This window comes from Stegostoma tigrinum, chromosome 2 (assembly GCF_030684315.1).
Source record: "Stegostoma tigrinum isolate sSteTig4 chromosome 2, sSteTig4.hap1, whole genome shotgun sequence".
Lineage (NCBI taxonomy): Eukaryota > Metazoa > Chordata > Chondrichthyes > Orectolobiformes > Stegostomatidae > Stegostoma > Stegostoma tigrinum.
Genome location: NC_081355.1, coordinates 98,738,479 through 98,761,375, shown reverse-complemented (window position 1 = coordinate 98,761,375; position 22,897 = coordinate 98,738,479). Strand labels below are relative to the sequence as shown.

Sequence of the window (22,897 nt, the reverse complement as noted above, 5' to 3'; positions counted from 1 at the left end):
TTCAGCATATTGTAGTAAATTGTTAGTAGTAATACAATACAAATTGATAGTTTTGTCTACAAAATCCAATGAGTGAAAGATTGTTTCAAAATAAAAATTGATATTTTTTTTCTGAAAAATAAAGTCTGTGGAGGATAGTTACTACAGAAATGTGTTAATAAAATCAATTGGACAACAGTACAGCCTCCAAATATGATTGATAGGGATTTCGTCCAAGCATCTCCACTCAAGCATGGCCGCACAAAATTGTCAAATGCAGCTGCCATATGAATAAATAAGTCTATAATAAATAGGGAGCATCAGCAATGGTGACCACAAAGCTAAAAGATTTTAATTAGAACCCACATGGTGCATCAATATTTTTCTAGGAAAACCATCAGTCATCCTTATCTGGTTTGAGTCTTATGTTATTTCATCCCACACAACACTGTTGATTCTTAACTGCCCACAAAAATGACTTAACAAGCCATACAGTTCTACATCATATGGACTACAGTGGTTCAAAAAATGACTCACCACCACCTGTGCATGGATAATTACAGATGGACAATAATCAATGGCCTTACCAATAAAGACTGTTCCTCATAAATTCCATCATTGGGTTTTAAAAGAAACAACTGCAGAGATAATGTGTGAGGCTGGATGAACACAGCAGGCCAAGCAGCATCTCAGGAGCACAAAAGCTGACGTTTCGGGCCTAGACCCTTCATTTCCTCTACATTGGGGAAACCAAGCGGAGGCTTGGGGACCGCTTTGCAGAACACCTCCGCTCAGTTCGCAACAAACAACTGCACCTCCCAGTCGCAAACCATTTCCACTCCCCCTCCCATTCTCTAGATGACATGTCCATCATGGGCCTCCTGCAGTGCCACAATGATGCCACCCAAAGGTTGCAGGAACAGCAACTCATATTCCGCCTGGGAACCCTGCAGCCATATGGTATCAATGTGGACTTCACCAGTTTCAAAATCTCCCCTTCCCCTACTGCATCCCTAAACCAGCCCAGTTTGTCCCCTCCCCCCACTGCACCACACAACCAGCCCAGCTCTTCCCCCCCACCCACTGCATCCCAAAACCAGTCCAACCTGTCTCTGCCTCCCTAACCGGTTCTTCCTCTCACCCATCCCTTCCTCCCACCCCAAGCCGCACCCCCATCTACCTACTAACCTCATCCCACCTCCTTGACCTGTCCGTCTTCCCTGGACTGACCTATCCCCTCCCTACCTCCCCACCTATACTCTCTCCACCTATCTTCTTTACTCTCCATCTTCGGTCTGCCTCCCCCTCTCTCCCTATTTATTCCAGTTCCCTCTCCCCATCCCCCTCTCTGATGAAGGGTCTAGGCCCGAAACGTCAGCTTTTGTGCTCCTGAGATGCTGCTTGGCCTGCTGTGTTCATCCAGCCTCACATTTTATTATCTTGGAATTCTCCAGCATCTGCAGTTCCCATTATCTCTGCAGAGATAATGGATGTGTTGTTTATAATCTTCTAAAATTGCCAGGGTTCAGCAACTGTCCCAAGAGATTGGAAAACCTAAAACAGAATATTCCTACTCATGAAAGAAGGACAAAAATCAGGAAACGTTTCATCAGTTATCCCAATACTTGACATTTGGAAAATGCTGGAATCTTTTATTAATAAAGCAACAGCAGGATAGCTAAAAACCAAAATATATTCAAAAAAGACAAGAACATTTTATGGAAAGAACACGTTCTTTGAAATATTGCTTGAGTTTACTTCAGAATACAATGAGTAGGGTGAATGAAGGGGAACCATTAGACATGGGGCACTTAGCTTTTCAAAAGGCATTCAATATCATATCAGCATTAAAGATTACTAAAGAAGTAAGAGCTTATGGTGCTGATGGAAATATATTAGCATGAATAGAGGATTTATTTAAACTTCCATCATTTAATTTTAGTACCTTAGACTGCTATGGACAAAACTATTTTTAAAAGTAAAAAACATGGACTTAAAATGGCTACAGCAACCACCTGACCACAGATTAAGGTAAGTTCAGGAAACTAATGAGGAAGAAACTAAATTATCCAAATAAAACTGCCATATCTTTCTAAAGATGCGGAGGACATGCTTTAATTTATACTTGCATGAGAAATTACTCACGCCAGATATTAAAGGGTTACTCGCTTAATCCAGCTCAAGTAGACAATTGAGCCAGACTTGAAAACAAACAGACATAGTTTGATAATGCTTAGCAGAGCAGGCAAGAAAAGGATTTGTAAGACAGAACTGGAAAACCCTCTATTTCTCCCTGACTACATCACACAGCCTCTCAATAAACATTACCCAGTGATAAAATAAATTGGATAAGCATCTATTCTTTGAGAACTCATGAATATTTACAGACTTCACCACTGCCGAGGATATGATATCCATTAAGCAATTGTGACCTTAGATTATAACAACTGAAGGACTCTAAAAATGTCTTAAACTGTACATTCTTTATCTTTCTGTAATCCTTGACATTCTCTATTTTACTAAACATTATACCTTTTTTGGTGCTAGATATCACATTCTATAATTTGATTCTGAGTTAGTAAATAATAAAATTCTCTTTTCTTCAACACAAGAAAAACTTGAAATTGGTTCCTTAATTTTGAAAAGTACAATGTTTTAATTGAAGTGTGAAATGGCTACTTGCTAAAAATTTAAATTTAATTTAAAATATTTCTTGGCAAGAATTGAGAGTGTTAATAAGAAAGTCACCATTTCACTCCTACTTCCCTTTGTGTTTTAATAATACAAAGATACGCAGGAAGGCAGGTATAGAGATAATGGGAACTGCAGATGCTGGAGAATCCGAGATAACAAAGTGTGAAGCTGGATGGACACAGCAGGCAAAGCAGCATCTCAGGAGCACAAAAGCTGACGTCTCGGGCCTAGACCCTTCATCAGAGAGGGGGGTGGGGAGAGGATTCTGAAATAAATAGGGACAGAGGGCAAGGCGGATCGAAGATGGATAGAGGAGAAGATATGTGGAGAGGAGAGTATGGGTGGGAAGGAAGGGAGGGGATAGGTCAGCCCGGGGAGGACGGACAGGTCAAGGGTGCGGGATGAGGTTAGTACGTAGGAAATGGAGGTGCGGCTTGAAGTCGGAGGAGGGGATAGGTGAAAGGAAGAACAGGTTACGAAGGCGGGGACGAGCTGGGCTGGTTTTGGGATGCAGTGGGGGGGAGGGAAGATTTTGAAGCTTGTGAAATCCACATTGATACCACTGGGCTGCAGGGTTCCCAAGCGGAATATGAGTTGCTGTTCCTGCAACCTTCGGGTGGCATCATTGTGGCACTGCAGGAGGCCCATGATGGACATATCGTCTAAGGAATGGGAGGGGGAGTTGAAATGGTTCGTGACTGGGAGGTGTAGTTGTTTATTGTGAACCAATTGTAGGTGTTCTGCAAAGCGGTCCCCAAGCCTCCGCTTGGTTTCCCCAATGTAGAGGAAGCCACACCGGGTACAGCGGATGCAGTATACCACATTGTAGTCAGGATGATTGAATGTGTTTGCCGAGGGACACAGATAGGGTAAACAAGTAGGCAACACAGTTGACAGATTTGGAAAATGTGAGATGATCCACTTCGGTAGAAAGATTGAAAAGCAAAACAATATTGAAATTGAGACAAGCATTTTGAGGAAGAGACCTGGGTGTCGATGCACATGAGTTACAAAAGATCAGTCTGCAGGTTTGACAGGTGATTTGGAGGCAAATAGCTTGTTTATTGCAGGGGGGATGAATTAGAGAAGCCAGGAAGTCTTGTTGCAACTGGACAGAACGCTCGTGAGACCACACCCAGAGTACTGCATATAGCTCTTTGGTTTTCTTGAGATTGCTACCTGGCATAGAAGGGTTGTTTTCTGACGAAAGGTGGCATAGATTGAGCTGATACTTATTTGAGTTGAGAAAGATAAGAAAGAACCTCATGGAAAAATGTCGTTGGAGACTTGACAAAGCAGATGCTGAGATGTTTACCCTCATTGGGGAAAGTAGGACAACAGGATATATTTTAAAATTAGAATTTATTTGTTGAAAATGAAAAAGAGGAATTTTTATCTTGAAGATTCTTGAATCTTTGGCAAAGAGTAGTGAGGACTGATTCATTAAATAGATTCAGACTGAGATGAACAGGTTTTTGAGTCGCAAGTACTTCAAAAGTGATAGGGAAGAGGAAAAAAATGAAGCTGAAGCTAGAAAGACAGATACAGTGATCTCTGTGAGCTCTTTCTGTGTCATACATTTTCTGTGATTTCAATGATCGGATTCACCACAATCTTATGAAATGCCGGAGCAGCCTCAAGGAGCCTTACTGTCTACTCGTGTTCCTCTTCCTTATGTTCTGCACACATTTAAAATCATAATAGCAGAATCCAATTTCTTCTTCATTTATCTGTACCTTTTGTGATTATATTAACCATGTGGCAAACACTGACATAATAAACTTCACAGCTTAATATTTTATGTACAGTGTGATGGGAAGCCTAAGAGAATCTAATTCCATCAGTAGACCTTATGTTTTAATCTATCAAAACACAAAATACTTTGATGTTGGCTAAGAGATATCCATGTGAAGAAGCTAGTTTCATCTGCAAAATATTTAACAAATATTTAATAAAATCATAATCAGCAGGACATTGCATCTAATAATCCATTCATTCTGTTAGTGCAGTTAGTACAGGTGAAGGAGTTGGTTATCAGTGAAGCAATTCATTGGAAATGAGTTGGACAAATTACCATATAACTATCTTTTATTCCAAAACAAGGTTTACTTTTAAAATGGATAAACACAGTATAATTATAGTCAATAATCTGGGCCATGACCTCTTGCTCAACGGCAATGAGGGTCTGAACCAGTTGTATCAAAGCCAGAGACATCTGTCAGTTATTTTACAAAATTCTACTGCTCAACAAATGAGATAATACTATTATGCAAATCTAGTATGATGGGAGATTTGACAATTTCCCATATTATACAATCTGAATTCAATATTGATAAGTAAAACTTGATATCATATAACAAACAGTTACTCGGAAGAGAATCTTGTTAGTGACATAAAATTCAGTTGCAAATACACATGAATTAAAGGTTTTACAGAAGAGCCAGTCAATCACTGTTCTCCTTTGTCATTTGAAAGCAAGTAAAGACTTTTATTACCATCATGTTTAGTTTCACATTTTCTTCTATTGTGAGAAATTTAGGTGGATAGATTTTATTATTTAATTCCCACCACGGATAGGTCTTTGAGCTGGTGAGCTGGTATTTCATATATGAAGCAATAGGTTTAAATCCTGACAAGAAAATTATTGTTCATACAACATTGGCACATAACTTAAGGATTACAGATCGGACCGTTCCAACAGGGAAGTGAAGCTGTCATTCACAAATTGAAATTCAACGTATCAATACTTGTACATGGGTTCTTCTTGTGGCTTTCTTACTCCATAGTTCAGTTCGACTTCCTTGATATAACTCAAGCTCAAGCAAGTAATTTGTTGTGGCAAAGAAAATGCCAACATTTGAATCGAGCACTGCAACATCTCATAGACCTATGTCAGTCTTGTTTTCATTTCATGTTGAACATTACCAGCCTTTTTGTTGTTCCCATTTGATCTATGATGTTTGCTGCTGACACAGTCCACCAAGTGTGACGCTGTTTTGAGGTGAGTGTGCTAAAGTTGCACACACTTGTTGGGAGTAAATTCAAGTTTTATAACCTGGCATAAAAATGAATGATAGCAAACTGGTAACCTGTTTTACACCTAACCTGTAATAACCGTGTGGGGTACTAGTCTTTTCTGCCTCAAATCCATTGATATAGGAGGTAGCTGGGTCAAGGTAGAAGTCCTTAAACTGAGGCAAGCTATTTTCCAGGCTTTTGTGATGTGGCCATCATAAACAGTAAGGCAATTCACAATTCACAAGGTATGGTACATAAATGGACATTCTTTCTCGATAGCTTAAAATGCTTCACACACTACATTTTGGATTCTTCAATTACATTTAGCCATGCTATCACTATGCAGTTCTTAGTTAATAACACTATGAGGTAATGAATAATTGCTTCATCAATTTTCTGTCATATATGTTACAGTATCCAAGTTATGCCAATTGCTTTTAAATACCTCACTTTTTTAAACTATCAGTGTTATAAGGCCTCACTTCCTAACATATCATTGGCTACATTTTCTAGATACTTCCAAAACTTTCAAAACTGCATAGAGGATTGAAGAAGAAAAATGAGTTCATAAATAGATCTGCACATGCTTCAAGAAAAGTTTATTTCAATTCTGTTCTTCTTAGCCTTTGAATCACATTGCTCTTGTAATATCAAATTTCTACCCCTTAAAATAATCTCTGAACTATGACATTTTTCAGCTGACACACAAGTTCTGATTTGTTGCAGCTCCTGTACCTAAAGGTTTCCTCCTGTGGGTTTGTGAAAATGTGGAACAGAAGCATGTCATTGAGCCTTTCAAGCCTGCTCAATCATTATGTTAGATCTGCTTTTTAACTCCATTCATATGCCTTCTACAATCCTTAATTCTTTGCCCAAGAAAATCTAGCAAATTCCATCTTAAATTTTCAAACTGATCAAGCCTCGAACTCTTTTTTTGTTGGGGGAGAGATTTCCAAAGCATCCTAGCTGCTCAGTTATCTGTTATCTTGCAATCCTCCATCCAAGTATTTTCCACGTGTCTCTTAAAAACTTAGATTTGGGCACTCAGCCTAGAAATGTTGCATTTGGCCATTTCTATGTTACAGGATATGGATAATACAGAATACTTGCTTCCATTGAATGTAACCTGATAATTGTCGAGTCAAAGTTTGATTCAAGCTTTGCAAAAACAATTATTTTCTCTGATACTAACTCAGTAAAACACTTACAGATATTTCAGCTAGAAAAAGCTTTAGCAGTTAATTATCAAAATTAATTTAGTATGTTTGCTATGTTTTATTTGCAGCTGGAAATCCATATACTTGGTGGATAGGAAGAGGAAATGAAAAGCATTATTACTGGGGAGGTTCTGGCCCTGGAATACAGAAGTGTGCTTGTGGGATTGAGCGAAATTGTACCAATCCAAAGTATTACTGTAACTGTGATGCTGATGCCAAACAGTGGTGAGTAAATTAACCACATTATAAGCATCATATTGAAGCAATGACATGTAATTTTATGGGCGGCAGAATTCATGGCTCTAACATGTGAAATTTGCAAATATTCACATCAACTATGTGATTTAAATCCTAAATGCACCCTGCCTGAGAGACTCTTCACAGATTTATTACTGAGTCTTTCAAAAGAGTTTCATTGCTGAAGAAAAAATGAATATCTGAAGAATTGGTGTTGAAATTCTTTTATCTTCCTCAAATGTTTTTCCTCTTGTAGACAGACGTATGTAGTCTTGCAGGATAGAGACTTGTATTTAGTCATGAGAATTGCAGACCTGGCTCATCATTATGGATTGGAATCGGGGTACAGCCTTGGATCGAGCTTTACTATCTAAAGTCATCGTACTAACGTATGTTGTGGTTACAAGCTTGGACTGCAAGGTTAGATCAGGTTTAGTGGCTTACAATGGAGTTACAAGCTTGAATTGAAGTTATGAGTTCAGTTCAGGTCTACAGGTTCAGGCCATAATTATTAGTTTAGGTTGGACGATAAGGGTTAGAATTATTGACGAGGGCGAGGGCTATAGTTCAGGATCATGGGCTTGAGACATGATTAAAAGCTTTATTGAGAATACAGATCTGAGTCAGGATATGGGCTTCAATAGAAGTACAGCCTTATGTTAGAGAATGGGCTCAAGGTGGTTTGTCGCTTTGGGTCAAAGACTCAAACCAAAGTGAGAGTGAAAGCTTGGGTTAGAGATATGGGCTTGGATTGGGTATATGGACCCTGATCAGAGTTATGAGCTTGGGAAATGGTTAAGACCTTGAGTTGAGGGTGCAGGCTTGTGTGTGGGAAATAACTTTGATTCAGGTTAATGCGTTCAGTTCGGAGTTGCAGGATTGAGTTTAGGTGATGAGCTTGAGTCAAGATGCTGGCTTATGTCAGGTTATAGGATAGCTCGCACTTGTAACCTGGGAAATAGCTAAGAACTTGGATAGAGGGTACAGATCAAATTGGGGACACGGGATTGGATTAGAGATATGGATCTGGGTGGGAGTTGGAATCTCATATTGGTTTTTTTTAATTCATTAACAGAATGTAGGCACGGCTGCCTGCTCCTGCATGTTATTACACTCCCTAGTTGTCCTTGACAAGGTGGTGGTGAACTGCCTCTGGAATACTAGTGCTGTAAGTAGATCCACAAGGGAATCCTAGGATTTTGACCTCGTGGCACTAAAAGAATAGTAATATATTTCCAAGTCAGGGTGATAAGTGGTTTGAATAGGAACTTGTAGGCTGGTTTCCCTTGTATTTACTGCATTTGCCATTCAGGGTGATAGTGGTCATGGGTTAAAAGTTCTTTGTAAGTATCTTTACTGAATGTCCGCATTGCACATGGTGGGTAGTACACACTGCTGCTGCTGAACGTCGGTGGTGGAGTGAGTGAATGTTTATTGATGTGGTACTGGTCAAGAGCCTGCTTTCTCCTGAATGGTGTTATGCTTCTTGAGTGTTGTAAGACCTGCACTTATCCAGTCAATTGGGAAGTATGCCACCATATTCCTGACTTGAACCTTGGAGGTGGTTGTCAGGTTTTGGGGAGTCTGGACATGAGTTACTCGATATAGTATTCTAGCATTTGATATGCTCTTGTAGTCACTGTGTTTAAGTCACAAACCCAACTTAGTCTCTGGTAAATGATAACGCCTAGGATGTTGACAAGGGGTGATTCAGTAATATTAATACCATTGATTGTCTTATTGGAGATGTCATTCCTGACATTGATATGGTGCAAATATTACTTTTCAGTTTTTGAATATTATCCGGGTTTTGTTGCGTTTGGATATGGACTGCTTTCGCATCATTGTAGTTGTGAATGGTGCTGAACATGATGGAGGGAAAGTCAATAATGAATCACCTGAAGATGGTTGGGCCTAAAGCATTACCCTGCTGAACTCCTACAGAGATGTCCTGCAACTAAGATGACTGACCTCCAACAGTCGCAAACATTAGATATGACTCCAATCAGTGGAGCGTTTCTCCCTGATTTCCATTGATTCCAGCTTTGCTAGGGCTCCTTACTGTGCAACTGGTCAAATGTGACCCTAATACCAAGGGTGTCACTCTCATCTCACCACTGGAATTCAGCTTTTTTATCCATGTTTGAAGCAAGGCTGTAAAGAGGGCAGGAGCTGATTGGCCCTGATGGAACCCAAACTGGACGTCACTGGTTATTGCTGAGCAGGTGCTGCTTGATAGCACTGTTGATGACACCATCCATCACCTAACTGACGTTCGAGAGAAGTCTGATGGGGTGGTAATTGGCTGGGTTAGATTTTTCCTACTTTTCAGGTGCAGGACATATCTGGGCAGGTTTTCCATATTTCAGCTCAATGCCATTGTTGGAACTGCACTGAATAGCTTGGCTAGGGGAGCAGCACATTCTGTAGCACCAGTATTCTTTTCAGAATGTTAGCAAGGCCCACAGCCTTTTCCGTATCCAGTGCCTCCGAATATTTCTTGATAACACACAGAGTGAATTGAATTGGCTGGAGATTGGCATCTGTAATGCTGGGGACCACTGTAGGAGGCCCCCATGGATCGCCCACCTGGCACTTCTGGCTGGAGATTACTGTGAATGCTTCAACCTTCTCTTTTACACTGCTGTACTGGAGTCTCCTTTCACTGGGTACGGGGATATTTGTGGAGCCTCCACCTCCTGTGAGTTGTTTATCTATGCACCACCATTCATGGCAGGATGTGGCTGGACTGCAGAGCTTAGATCTGATCTGTTAATTGTGAGATCACTTCGCTCTCTCTAAAACTTTCTGCCTACGTTTGGTAGTCTTGTTTGGTGGCTTCAACAGGTTGGCATCTAATCTTCAGGCATGCCTGTTGCTGCTCCTTGCATGTCCTCCTACACTCTCCACTGAGCCAGCATTGATTTCCTGGCTTGGCCATAGTGGTTGAGTGAGGAACATACTGGGCCATGAGGATGCAGATTGCGCTGGAGTACAGTTCTGCTGCTGTTGATGGCCCACAGCACCTCCTGGACACACAGTTTTGAGTTGCTCAATCTGTTAGAAATGTGTCCCATTTGGCATGGTGACACTGCCGCACGGCATAGTATAAAGAATTACCAGTACGAAGATTTAAACTAACATCACAGAGGCCAGTATGACGTCATCTTTTATGTGCACAGAGACGCTGATGCAGCTTTCTCAAAATCAGCATTCCGAGTGAGCAGATCCTCTGACAGTCTTCTTTATATCTGTCAGCCAGGGCTCCTTAATTTGACCAGATTAACAGTTCCTGTCTGAGAACTCATATTCTATGAAGTTCACCTGGCTGACCTTGTTACGATCACAAGATGGAACTTTGTCTCCAAAATGATTGTGCAGTGGTCAGTCTTCCTGACATTGTCATAGACAGATGCATTTGCAGCAGGCAGTTCAGTAAGGATGGGCTCAAGTATGCTTTTCCTTCTTGTTGGTTACCACATCATCTGCTGCAGACCCAGTCTAGAAGCAATGTCCCCTAGAACATGACCAGGTTAATGAGACCAAGGTTACAGACTTGAATCAGAAATACAAGCTCTGATCAATACTACAGGCTCAGGTTGGCAATATGAACATGGCCAAGGTTACAGGCTCAAGTCAGAGATTTGGGCTCTGGTCAGGAGTATAGGCTTGGGATGATGCATGGGCTTGGGTGAGATTTGGGCTTAGGTTGAGATTACAGGGTTGAGTCAGGGATACGTGTTCATTTCAGTATTTTGGCCTTAGATCTGGACTGTTGCCTTGGGTCAGAGTTCCAGGTTCACACGCTTGTTATTGGCTCAGAACAGTATTCACTGATTTGAGTGGAGTATACAGGTTCACTTTATCAATAACCTTCCCACTATTGTTAGTGAAGCTTCTTCCTCTTCCACCCATCAGAGTCCCTTCCAAGGATTTATCATTGGCACACTCCTGTTGCTTAGCAACATGTTGCCACTCAGTGGCATTGTCCAAAAATGTGTCAGTAGCACCCATACACCAATGACATGCAGATCCCTGTCCCCACCTCTCTCCATCCGTCCACATTTTATTGGCAGATTACTTGTCCAACATTGAATCCTGGTTAAAATTAAACATTGAGATGACTGAAACTATTTTCTTTAGCACTCACTGCCTCCCACCATCGCTCCAGCCATCATTTCACATGGAGCAGACTACTCACAACTACAGCTTGACATATAGCTGAGTTCTATACATGAATATCTCTTCCGTCAGTACCATGCACCCAAGAGCTATTCCTGAATCCAAGACCACACTGGGATGATGGCCATGGTAGCTTCAGATGGAGGGCCAGGAGTGGTATGGCTATCAAGGGGCACCCCCCACCTCCCAACTCTACCTTCCTCAATCACACACTGAATGATGAACACCAAGGAAGTTCTCAAGAATCCTCATAGGGTTTTGCTTGTCTTGCTCACCATATAGTATGCACCTACTCTCCCTGGCTTCATACTAAGTAATGGCCAGCTAATGTTTCAATCAGAGGGAGGAGAGAACAGCCATCTGCAGGATCTCCTGATATGGATTTAATCATGTGGAGATGAAAAGAAAACAGGGTTCACATTTTTGATTGTAGCTGGTTCTGTTTAGCTTGATCTAGCTTAGCTTCTGACTAAAAGGGAGAACTCAGGGTGTTACTGGTGATATCTCAGTTGTGGTGGTTCCATTAAAGGTTAGCAGAGGTTGTCAGGTTTTTTCTTGTTAAAGTTGCTCACTACCTGGAAAAAATGTAACTTTAACTGCAGTCCAAATACAGATGTAATGTGAAAACTGAAAAAAACTGCAGAAGCTGTGAATCAGGAATGAAAGCAGAGCTAACATTTTGGTTCCGGTGACCCTCCTTGTCTTTTCCTTCACAGTTGTAATGTAAACCGGCTGGAGGGTCGAAGTTTTTAAAGAATTATGAATGGAACTTACTCCCTGTAGTTGTCAGGAATGAGTCTAATAACTTACAGTATCATGGGGAGATTTTTTGTCATGAAAAGGTTGAAGGAGATCCTGCCCTGAGGAATTCCTGCAACAATCAGCCTTCAGAAACTGTCATCATTTTTCTATGTGTTAGTGAACTGCTTCTATTCGACGTGATTTCCCTTGCTCTGATGGTTCTTAGTTTGGTTGGGTTCGTTGATGCTACATTTGGTAGAATACCTCTATAATGCCAACTCTTACCTTCCCATGGTGTTGCATCCAAGCTGTGATGGGATCTGGATGGATGAACTACAATGATAGCCTTGTGTTTACTGAAAGCTCGTTGATCAAAGTACTATCATAAACATATGCAGAGAATAGATGAGACGAGAATAACCTATGGCGTAGGAGTGAGTGAATCCAAGAATGGAAAGAAGAAATATGTTACTCTGTATTTAGCCTCAATTCACCCAGGCAAAAACAGATGCATAGTAAACTTAAAACAAAAATTTCAAAGTGTATCGTGACAGTGAATGCAACCCAACCCAAAATACACCAATTTGGTGATGCCAATACACACAAATATCTACCAAATCTCATTAGGTCATGTCCAAATACAAATCAGTGTGAATCAATGTAAACAGTGAGGCCCTAAAAAAACCCATCAAACCCTCAACAGAACATTTCTTCTTTGAGACTGGAAAGTTAAATTTTTACACATTTAACCATCATTTATGTTTAAGAACTTGTAATCGGGAAAATTTTCAACTTTATTGTAACTCGTACATGTGCCGTAAAAATTACTTAAATAATCTTTAAAGAAACAAACCTAAGGAAGAAGAATTATATGTTAGCAAAGTGACTAGTGTTTCATGCTGTGTCTGAATGTATGATCTCCCTTCAACAATGGAACATCCCAAACATGTACAAATGAAGTATATTAACATTTTAGAATGATTTCACATCATTCCTTACCTGCTTTTTAATTAGCACAACGAGATAACTATCAAGCATACAATTTAAGGATAGTGACAAATGAGAATGTAAAATTCATTAACTAAACGAAATGTATATCGAAAAATATTGATTCAAAGAAATTTTACACAATGTCATCCAGAAAATCAATTTAAGTACATTTGAGAAAATAACAAATATGTGAATATGATTACCAAAATAATATAATAGTGAAGAAATTATAAAACAAATGAAAAAGTACAGCACGGGAACAAGCCCTTTGGCCCTCCAAGCTTATGCTGACCATCATGCCCTAATTAATCGAAAACCAAACCTGCCATTTTTGATCCACACCCCTCTATTCCCTCCATATTAATGTACCCACCTAGATGCCTCTCAAATGTCTTCAACGTGCCCGCTTCCACAACCTCTTCTGGCAATGCTCTGCAGGCTGCCACCACTCTCAGTATGAAAAATTTCGCTCACACATCTCCCTTAAACTTACCTCCTCTCACCTTGAACCTGTGCCCCCTTGTAATTGAAATTTCAACCCTGGGAAAGAATCTCTGATTATCCACCCTATCTATGCCCCTCATAATTCTGTAGACATCTATCAGACCTCCATCCTCTCAGCCACCATCTTTCCAGTGAAAGAATAAATTTCATTATTGCCTTTCGCCTTCAAATCATTTTTGTGAACCATTGTACATCTTTGGACTTCGAGACCCATGATATTCCAGAATTTTTAAATATTTGGAGTTTTTAAGTTATGCTACAATATAAATGCTCAATTGGGTAAATGTAATACTTACTAAGTCATTTATAATCACTTAGTGCCAGATTTCATTGCTGTCTGTATCAAGCCAGGTGATTGGGCACTTTAATGGTGCAGTTCTTCAATTGATCCTAACATCTTTGTGGAAAGAGAGAAACAACCTGCTCTGAGCATCATATGGGCACAAGATGAGATTCACTTGTAATACCTCAGCAATAGGTACCTAAAAATGGTGCTCCAGATCTAGCCACTCCCTGATCAAGTAGTTTTAGTACAGCTACAACACTGGCATCTACCTAACAGGGTGGAAAGTAATACAAGTACATCCTGTCCACAAAAGCAAGACAATTCTAAATCAACTAATTATTGCCTGATCAGTCCATTTTTATGGAGGTTATCTTCAACAGTTCTACCAAATGGCTCACATGCAACATTAAACCATTCATTGACACTTGGTTGAGGTTCCATCAGACATATGCAGCACTTGATCTCATTACATTGATAAAGGAGCTAAAACCCAGAAACAAGATAAGTGTGACTGTCATTGACATCAAGGCATTTGACTGAGTGTAACGTCAAGGGTCCCCAGCAAACCTGTAGACGCGGGAATCGGAAAGAAAACTGGCTTGAGTCATACCTAGTATAAAGGAGTATTATTGCAATTGTAGGAGGTCAATCATCTCAGCCATAGGACATCAATGTATGAAATTCCTCAGAGTAATGCTGTTGGCCCAACCATCTTCAGCAGCTTCATCAATGACATTCCCTCCATCACAAAGTCAAAGGAGGGAAAGTTCACTAATGATTGCACAATGTTAAACACCCTTCAGAACTCCACAAATTCTGAAGCATACTGTATCCCTTAAAAACAAGTTGTTATTTAACACATATCTAAACCCGTACAAGACCCAGGACTGGGCTAGCAAGTGGCTAGTAACATTCATGCCACACAAGTGACAGGTAGTGATCATCTACAATAAAAGAGAATCCAATTATCACCCTTGACCTCAATCATATTACTATCATTGAATACCCTACTCTCAACTCCCTTGGGGCCACCACTGACCAAAAAAAAAACTGAGACCAGCCATATAAATTCTGTTAAAAGAGCAGGTCAGAGGCTAGGAATTCTGTGGTGATCGTAATGGAATATGCTCCACTTGCCTGGATATGTGAAAATTCAACAAAATTCTAGAGCCTCAAAACCATCCAGGATAAATCAGTTTGATTGGCACCACATCCACCATCTTCAACGTCACACCCTTCACCACTGTTGCACAGTGACTGCATAATTACCATCTACAAGGCATAATGCAGCAAGTCACCAAAGTACCTTAGAGAGTCCCTTCAAAACCTGTGACTTCTACCACCTAGAAAGTCAAGGGCAACAGATGCATGAGAACACCATCATCTATCTTTGCGTTCAATCCAAGCCACACTCGGTCCCGACTTGGAGCTACATTACTATTACTTGACTATCAATGGGTTAACATCGTGGAACTTTCTTCTTATTGGCACAGTCCCTTCGCCTTAAGGGCTGCAGGTATTCAAGACTACAGGCATGTGGACCTGTACATTAAATTGCTATGTTGTCTGCTGTCTGCTTTCTGCTAGCTGGCCCACAACTTTCCTGCCATGCTTTAGATGCCTTTAAGGGAATCAGAGCCCAATTAAGGGCTTCAGCCTCTACCACTCCATTTTAATGAACTCAATATGTGGCCTGGCAGGTCTAACCCTGTGGACTGATAGTCAGTGAAAGGTGGAATGCCTCTTTCCCAAGCCTGCAGTGCCAATTTGAGGACACTTTCCTTTAGTTTCAGCTGATCGAACAGAGCTGGTTGGCCAGTTTGAAAAGCACTGTAAAAAGTTTTGACAAATAATTTTTACTGTAAGAAAATAAAACCAAGTGCTTATATTTTCATTTAATGATGTCACTTTCAACTTCCAAGACATCTTTACCTGTTCAGTCAATATTTGAAAGCATATACAAAATGTTTACCAAGACATTTGTACTTTGTACTTGCACATATGTAAAAGGATGCAACATCCATACTGCTAAAAGCTTGAGCCAAGATAAGTAGACATTTTCAAACATAACAATTTACCCTGTTACCAAACAATTTTTTTTCAGGAGGAAGGATACTGGCCTTCTCGCCTATAAAAGTCATCTGCCTGTAAGCCAGGTATTAGTTGGAGACACCAGCCGTTCAGGATCTGAAGCAAGACTTGCAATTGGTCCACTGCGTTGTCAAGGAGACAGTAAGCAATTTTCATTCTATGGTAGACAAGTTTCATTTGAACTTTTGATAAAATATGGGAAATATATCAATGTATTTGCATATAAACAAATGAAATTATTCCAAATTTATGGAGATGAAATTATTTCTATGCTGCTAATGAGTCTGAGAAACAATTTTTCATTTTTAGCTCAAGTGATCTTTTTCTTAAAAAAAAGTCAAACATCAACATTGCAGCAATTTGCAACAAGCAATTTAAAGTTATCACTTATAGAGTTATTCATTGATAATAACTTACACAGCAAAGCTGAAAAAGCTAATAATCTGATATGCATACTAAGTCTGTGATTCACTGTAAATAAGGTGATAATTGTAAAGGAATCTTTTGCCTAATGTAGGTAACTCCTAATCCAGTGTCCAGTCAAATCAGGAGATAATTATTACAATTTATATTGTACATTATGAATGTCTCTTCTTTTACGAATAGTAAGTTAAATTTACATTGCACTGAAAGAACTTTGTCGTGGGATGCAGGCTCGGTAGCAGCTGTTAAGGAGAAAAAACTCAAAGTCAAAGGCACAAATGGATATAGGTTGAAGGGAGCTCATCAAAGGCTGGTTAAAAATGCTGTGCTTTGAGGAAATTTTTCTCAAAAAGTAGTATTAAAGTTAAATTAAAACTTCATCTATCTCAAAACTTTGAGTGGGCAAGCTAAATGAAAGTTGAGCATCTTGCAAAGTTTAACAGCTAAGTGTAAAAGGAAGCGAGGGGATTGCCTTCTTTGGGAATATCACTGTGTCCTTAGGGGCAGCCTCCCAAGATTGAACCTATGAATTTTATAAATTCTCACTACTTCTGCACCCCCATTTTGCTAGGATCCCCAATTCCTCTCCGACCAAAAATCCTGGACTTACCTCAATGTTGATTCCTATCTTCCTTCTTCATGAGACTCATTGAAGTCCCAGCAATGGCCAAAACCTGCTCCTGGCACTGTTGGAACTTCTCAGCTGCTTTGTAATCAGATTGGTTGGCAAGATGTCCTGTGCCTGGGGTAGAAGTCACTCGCCCAAGTGTCAAGACTGGCCCGAGCGTATAATCATAAAATCCACCCCTGATGTCACAGAAAAAAATGAAAGTTGCAAGGACTAATCTGAGATGAATAAGATGTAGATTTGAATAGAATGCAGGAGACAGACTTCTGAATAAGTTGGTGCTTTTGCAGATCAATGTGAGGAGGTTGACATCACTTGGTCCATGCAATTACCGAGAATGGTTTTCATTGTTTGTGGGCTTTGGGGAAGAAATTTCCAGAATATTTATTTCCAGACGTATCTAGCTTTCTGCTCTTTCATTTCTCCCAGGAGTTCAGTTGGCTCTGTGGGTGGGGAAAGGAAGTGTCTGATCATGTCTCCAGGCATCCAGGCATGGTACAGGCTTGATGGACCAGTTAGCCTCAGCTTATTGATTTTATATGTTTCTGAATAGCACCTGGAGCTTACTAAAACATGGACAAGAGGGGGTTGTGTTGGAAGTAAAAACCAGTGGTCTTGCTGATGCGCTGGTGTTTCATAATCACAGTACAGCAATCACATTTTTATGCAGGTTCAGAAGAAAGATAAATTAGATCAAGTGATGACTCAACATGGATCAATCCCTAACGCCGACCAACTAAACATGCCACAGCCACTCCATTGACACAACTATAATTTAAATAATAATAACTTTATTTTCCCAAAGAACAACTTACAAAATGGCATTGGTCCAATTTGTTAAATAATGGGTAATTTGCACTGATTAAAATCAAATCCATTCAGTTTGAATTAATTCAAATTCAAAACTCTGTTGTTTTCCATGTTATTTAATCCCAAAGAAAATTATAGCCCACCTGCAGTTAATAAAATACACAAATTACCCTTTTATAATTCATGTCTAATAACTTACAATAAGTCTCCTAAAAGGTCATCACACAGTGGATGTTGTCTGGAGACCATAATGAAGCCTGTGCTGCTGCCAAACAGCAAGTCAACTACATAGTAAATGCTAATGTAGGTAGTTGATGCCAGAATCTGAACACCTTATTCGATGAAAATAGGATGTCAGTTGTCTTACATAATCACACATGCATTAACAACAAATTTAATTATGAAGACCATATGTTTTTACTTTTCTTTTTCTTTGGAATCTGGACCAAATTGATGAAAAGGACTGTTTCTAACCAAGAAGAATTTGCCGCATTTTTAAAAAGAAGTTACAAATTTTGATTGTGTTTATATTGTTATATTGTTTAGCCAGTGGGGAGAAATGTTTGAAACCCAACAGCATAGCCTATTTGTTTTCAGAAAGCTTTGCACAGAAGAAACAGAATGCCTGGGTCTTCAATATTATTTTAATTCACTCACAGGATGAGTAGGATGTTATATCGACATTTAGTATCCCTCCCTAATGACCAGAAGGCAGTTATTGCTGTGGGTCTGGAGTCACGGATGTTAGTATCCTTCCTGAAAGGGCAATGGTTGAACATGTGGGTTCTCCCAACAATGACCATCATTAGATTTTTAATTCCAGGCATGTATTAAATTCACATTCCACCATTTGCCACGGCAGAATTTGAACCCAGGTCCTTGTGACTTTACCGGGGTATCTGAATTAAGTGTCTGGCAATAATGCCACTAAGCCACAACCTTCCCCTGCATGGGTGTAGAGGGCAGGAGTCATCAGTGTGACAACAAATGTCTGATTGGTTCCCAGGCACATGTTCACCTTGTGTGCGAAAAATGCGGGGCAGAAGATCTCCAGACATCAAGACAGAATATCCCTTTTTTTTACACTGTGTAATGAATTAACCAAAACCTAAATGAACCTCTTGAATGAAATGTTCTTCCAAAATGAATACCGTTGCATTTTTCCACATTCAACTCATTTTGTGAACTTTTTACCCACTTAGTTAACCTATCAATAACTCTCCATAAACTGTTCTCTGCCCTCTGCATCTTGCCTTTTTACCTATTTTTACGTCGTGTACAAATTTGGCAACAGTACATATGTTTCTTTCCACTATACAGTAAAAATTTGCAGTCCCAACAATGATCCCTATGGAACCTAACTGGTTCCAGGTTGCTAACCTCAAAAAGACGCCCTTATCCTGACTTGCTGTATCCTGCCCATTAGCTAATTCTCAATCCAGGACCGTGGGCTCTTATGACTTAACCATTTGTGAGGTACCTTATTGAACACCTTCTAGAATTGAAAATGCAACACATTTACTGGTTCCCCACTATCCATTCTGGTTCAGACCCCCTCAAAAAACTCTCATAAATTAGTCAACATGATTTCCCTTTCATGAAATCAAGTTTACTGTGCTTGATTAGATTATGATTTTTCAAATGTGCTGCTATTAATTCCTCAATAATTGATTCCAATATTCACCATTGATATTAGGCTAATCAGGCAATTTGCCTCCTGCTTTTTGCTTCCCTCCCTTTCTGAACAGGGGTGTCACATTGACAGTTTTCCAAGACACTGGCATTTCTCCTGAATCCAAGAATTTTGTAAAATTACAACCAATGCATCTACTATCTCTTTAGCTACTTCTTCTGTGATCCTCGAATGCAAACCTTTAACTTATCTGCCTTTAGCCCTGTCGGTTTGTCTAATACTATTTCTCTAGTAATGGTGATGGTACTTGATTCCTCCCCTTTATTATTCAGTATTAATTGCACGCTCAAAGTATTTTCTTCTGTAAAGGCGAATGCAAAATATCCATTTATCTCCTCTGGCATTTCCTTGTTCCCAGAAACCTTCTCTCCAGATTCATTTTTTAAGGGCCATCTGGTAATGTTGACCTCTCTCTTCCTTTTTAAATGTTTACAAAAGCTCTTACTTTGAGATTTTATTTTTCTTGCTAGTTTGCCATTGTAGTTTATTTCAACTATTCAGCTATGTTTCCCCAACATTTTCTCCTCCACCCAGAAAACCCATGTTTGTTTATTTGTCTGTGTCTGCACGTATGTAAAGCTTTGCAAAGGGTTTTGAGTTTCAGCTAGCAGTTATTTGTTGATAATTCATATTTTTTGCTCGTCTGTGTTTATAGTTTTACTTTGGAAAAAATATTGCCAAGTTGGATAGAGTACTTGTGGATTGGGAGGCAGAAAGTTAAAATTTGGTGTTTGGAAAATGCGTGTGTGTGTGGGCGGGGGGGGGGGGGTGCAGAAAGCATTGCATGGTCCTTTTAAAAGATCATGTGCTTTTTCTGTGCTTAGAGATTTAAAATGGCTGTTTGCGAGCAGCAGTTTGGAATTTTGCAAGTGCACAGACAGCACCCAAATTGAAACATCTGTGTCAAAAGGCTGTGCAGTTAGTAGGCCAAGTATCAGTTTTTACCAAGTCAACAGGTGTTTGAATTTAGCCCTGGTGTATAGCTGGATGAACAAAGCAGGCCAAATTTTCTGAAGAAGCATCTAGGCCTGAAACATCAGACTTCCTGCTCCTCTGATGCTGCTTGACCTGCTGTGTTCATCCAGCTCTACACCTTGTTATCTCAGATTGTCCAGCATCTGCAGTTCCTACTATCTTTGAATTTAGCCAATCGATTTGAACCAGGTGCTTAAATACCAAAAGCCTATTAAATTTAATTCTGATGGTTTTGACAACATAGCACCAATCTATTCAGGGCCTTGAAGAGACCACACCTAGAATATTGTATGCAGTTTTGGTCTACATTTCTGAGGAAGGATGCTCTTGCTCTTGAGGGAATGCAGCGAATCTCTACCAGGCTGAATCCGGGGATGGTGGGTCTGACGTACGAGGAGAGATTGACTTGGCTGGGATTGTTTTTGCTGGAGTTCAGATGAATGAGGGGAGATCTCATAGAGACTTACAAAATTCTGACAGGACTGGGCAGGGCAGATGCAGCGAGGATTTTCCTGATGGTGGTGTGTCCAGAACCAGAAGCCATAGTAGGAAGAATCAGGGTAGATGATTTAGGACAGAGATGAGGAGACATTTCTTACCCAAAGAGTGGTGAGCCTGTGGAATTTATTACCACAGGAAGTAGTTCATGCCAAAACATTGAACGTACTCAAGACATGATTAGGTATAGCACTTGGGGTGAATAGAATCAAAATTTATGGAGAGAAAGCAAGATTAGTCTACTGAGTTGGACAATCAGCCATGATCATAAAGAATGGTGGATCAGGCTGAAAGGGCTGAATGGCTTCCTCCTGCTCCTGTCTTCAATGTTTCTATTGTAAGAAATAATGAAATGTCATCAAGGGTATAAAAAAGAAGGGGGCAGTCAGACAAAGACCCTAGAGCTAGATACCATTTGCCAGAGCTAACAGCTTGGCTCTCACAGCCTCCTCAATGTCTTAGAGAAAGCACCATATAAATAATAATCATCCCAATGGCACAACTAGTTGATATTTCTGACAGACAAATCGACAGAGAAGGCATTCCTAACAGAAGAATTGATGGAGAAGGCACAGAGCATTCCTGAAGACTTGTCACTGGGCTGTAATTTTGAGAAACTAATTTTTTTTATTACTTAAGTGGAATTCATATTTATTGGAACAGCATACCACCTGAATCTTGCTTTATTTGAGATATTTAGTAGTTAGAAGGGATTTATTCAGTTGTTGGTAATGTTGCAAAGTTGGGTATAGTACTTGTGGATTGGGAGGATGTTAGAAATTGTTTGTAAAATGATAGGTTAGAAAATGTGTCGTCCCTTTAAAAGTTGATGTGCTTTTTCTAGGCATGGAGATTTAAAAAAAATGTCTGAGAGTAGCAGCAGGCCCAGAGAGTTCCTGAAAGTGAAACGTTTGTATCAAAAGGCTATACGGTTATCAGCCCAGGCAGTAGTCTTCTTTTGTTATTAAAGCAACCAGTTTGAATCAGCCAATTAATTTAAACCAGGTACTTACAGACTAAAAGCCAACTAAATTTAAATCTGATAGCTTTGACAACTTGAGACCAATCCTATTGTAAAAAATTTATATGTCATCAATGGTAAAAAAGAAAAAGGTATTTGAAAATTGGTGAGAGAACAACTCCCATCCGTTAGAGTTAACAACCAGCAGCCCTAAAGAGAAAATCACTGGCTCTCACAGAATTCTGTCAGCACTTAGAAGACCATCATCTGACTAGAGGTGCAACAGCACCCTTAGCTAATATCTCTGATCTAAGAATTTGATGGAGAAAGATGTTCCTAATTGAAGAACAGCAGAAAATGCACAGGACATTCGGAAGACATATCTTGGCTATAATTTTGTCAGTCTAAGTTTTAAATTTCTTTCTTCATTAATTTGGTTTATATATGTGGGACTTGTATTGATTGGAACATCATATCACTAAAATTGTTTGATTTGGGAATAGAGCAGAAATTGTTTGGTTTGTTAGTAGTTCTGTTAATTTGTTCACTGTTAGAGTTAAGTAAATAAATTGTTACTTGTTGATTATAGAGTGACTGTGATGGGTTCATTTCATTTAGCTTCCTCCTTATAACAGCGTGGGTGGTGAGAGGCTGGTTACACCACTTCTCACAATTTCTATAACAGATTATGAGGTGAGGCCTCATTGAGAGAAACACTCCCTTGGTGTTCCAGTTTTCGTTATTCAGAGAGGGTTCAACCTCTGCTTCATAACAATAGTTAATTTGTTCACTGTTAGAATTAGATAAATAAATTTTTATTTATTAATTTTAAAGGAAGTGCCAGGGATTTATTTTGTTTAACCACTAGAAGATGCTGAAAAGCAGCTTGAGCCACTTTTCGCATTCCATTTACAGATTATGGAGCCAAGTGCTTCTCTTCGGGGGTTTTGGTTTTCATTCTCAGAGGGGC

General features: G+C 39.7%; 1 protein-coding gene across 4 annotated transcripts in view; it reads left to right on the top strand.

Moving 5' to 3' along the window:
• The window catches only part of LOC125465171 (contactin-associated protein-like 2), a 1,711,179-nt gene that overhangs the window by 1,289,962 nt on the left and 398,320 nt on the right, over positions 1 to 22,897 (top strand). For all 4 annotated transcript variants that reach the window (XM_048558395.2, XM_048558386.2, XM_059638055.1 and 1 more), the window contains exons 14-15: positions 6,977 to 7,133; positions 15,953 to 16,080. In XM_048558395.2, the coding sequence (XP_048414352.1) occupies positions 6,977 to 7,133; positions 15,953 to 16,080 (285 nt within the window). The remainder of the gene's footprint in view (positions 1 to 6,976; positions 7,134 to 15,952; positions 16,081 to 22,897) is intronic.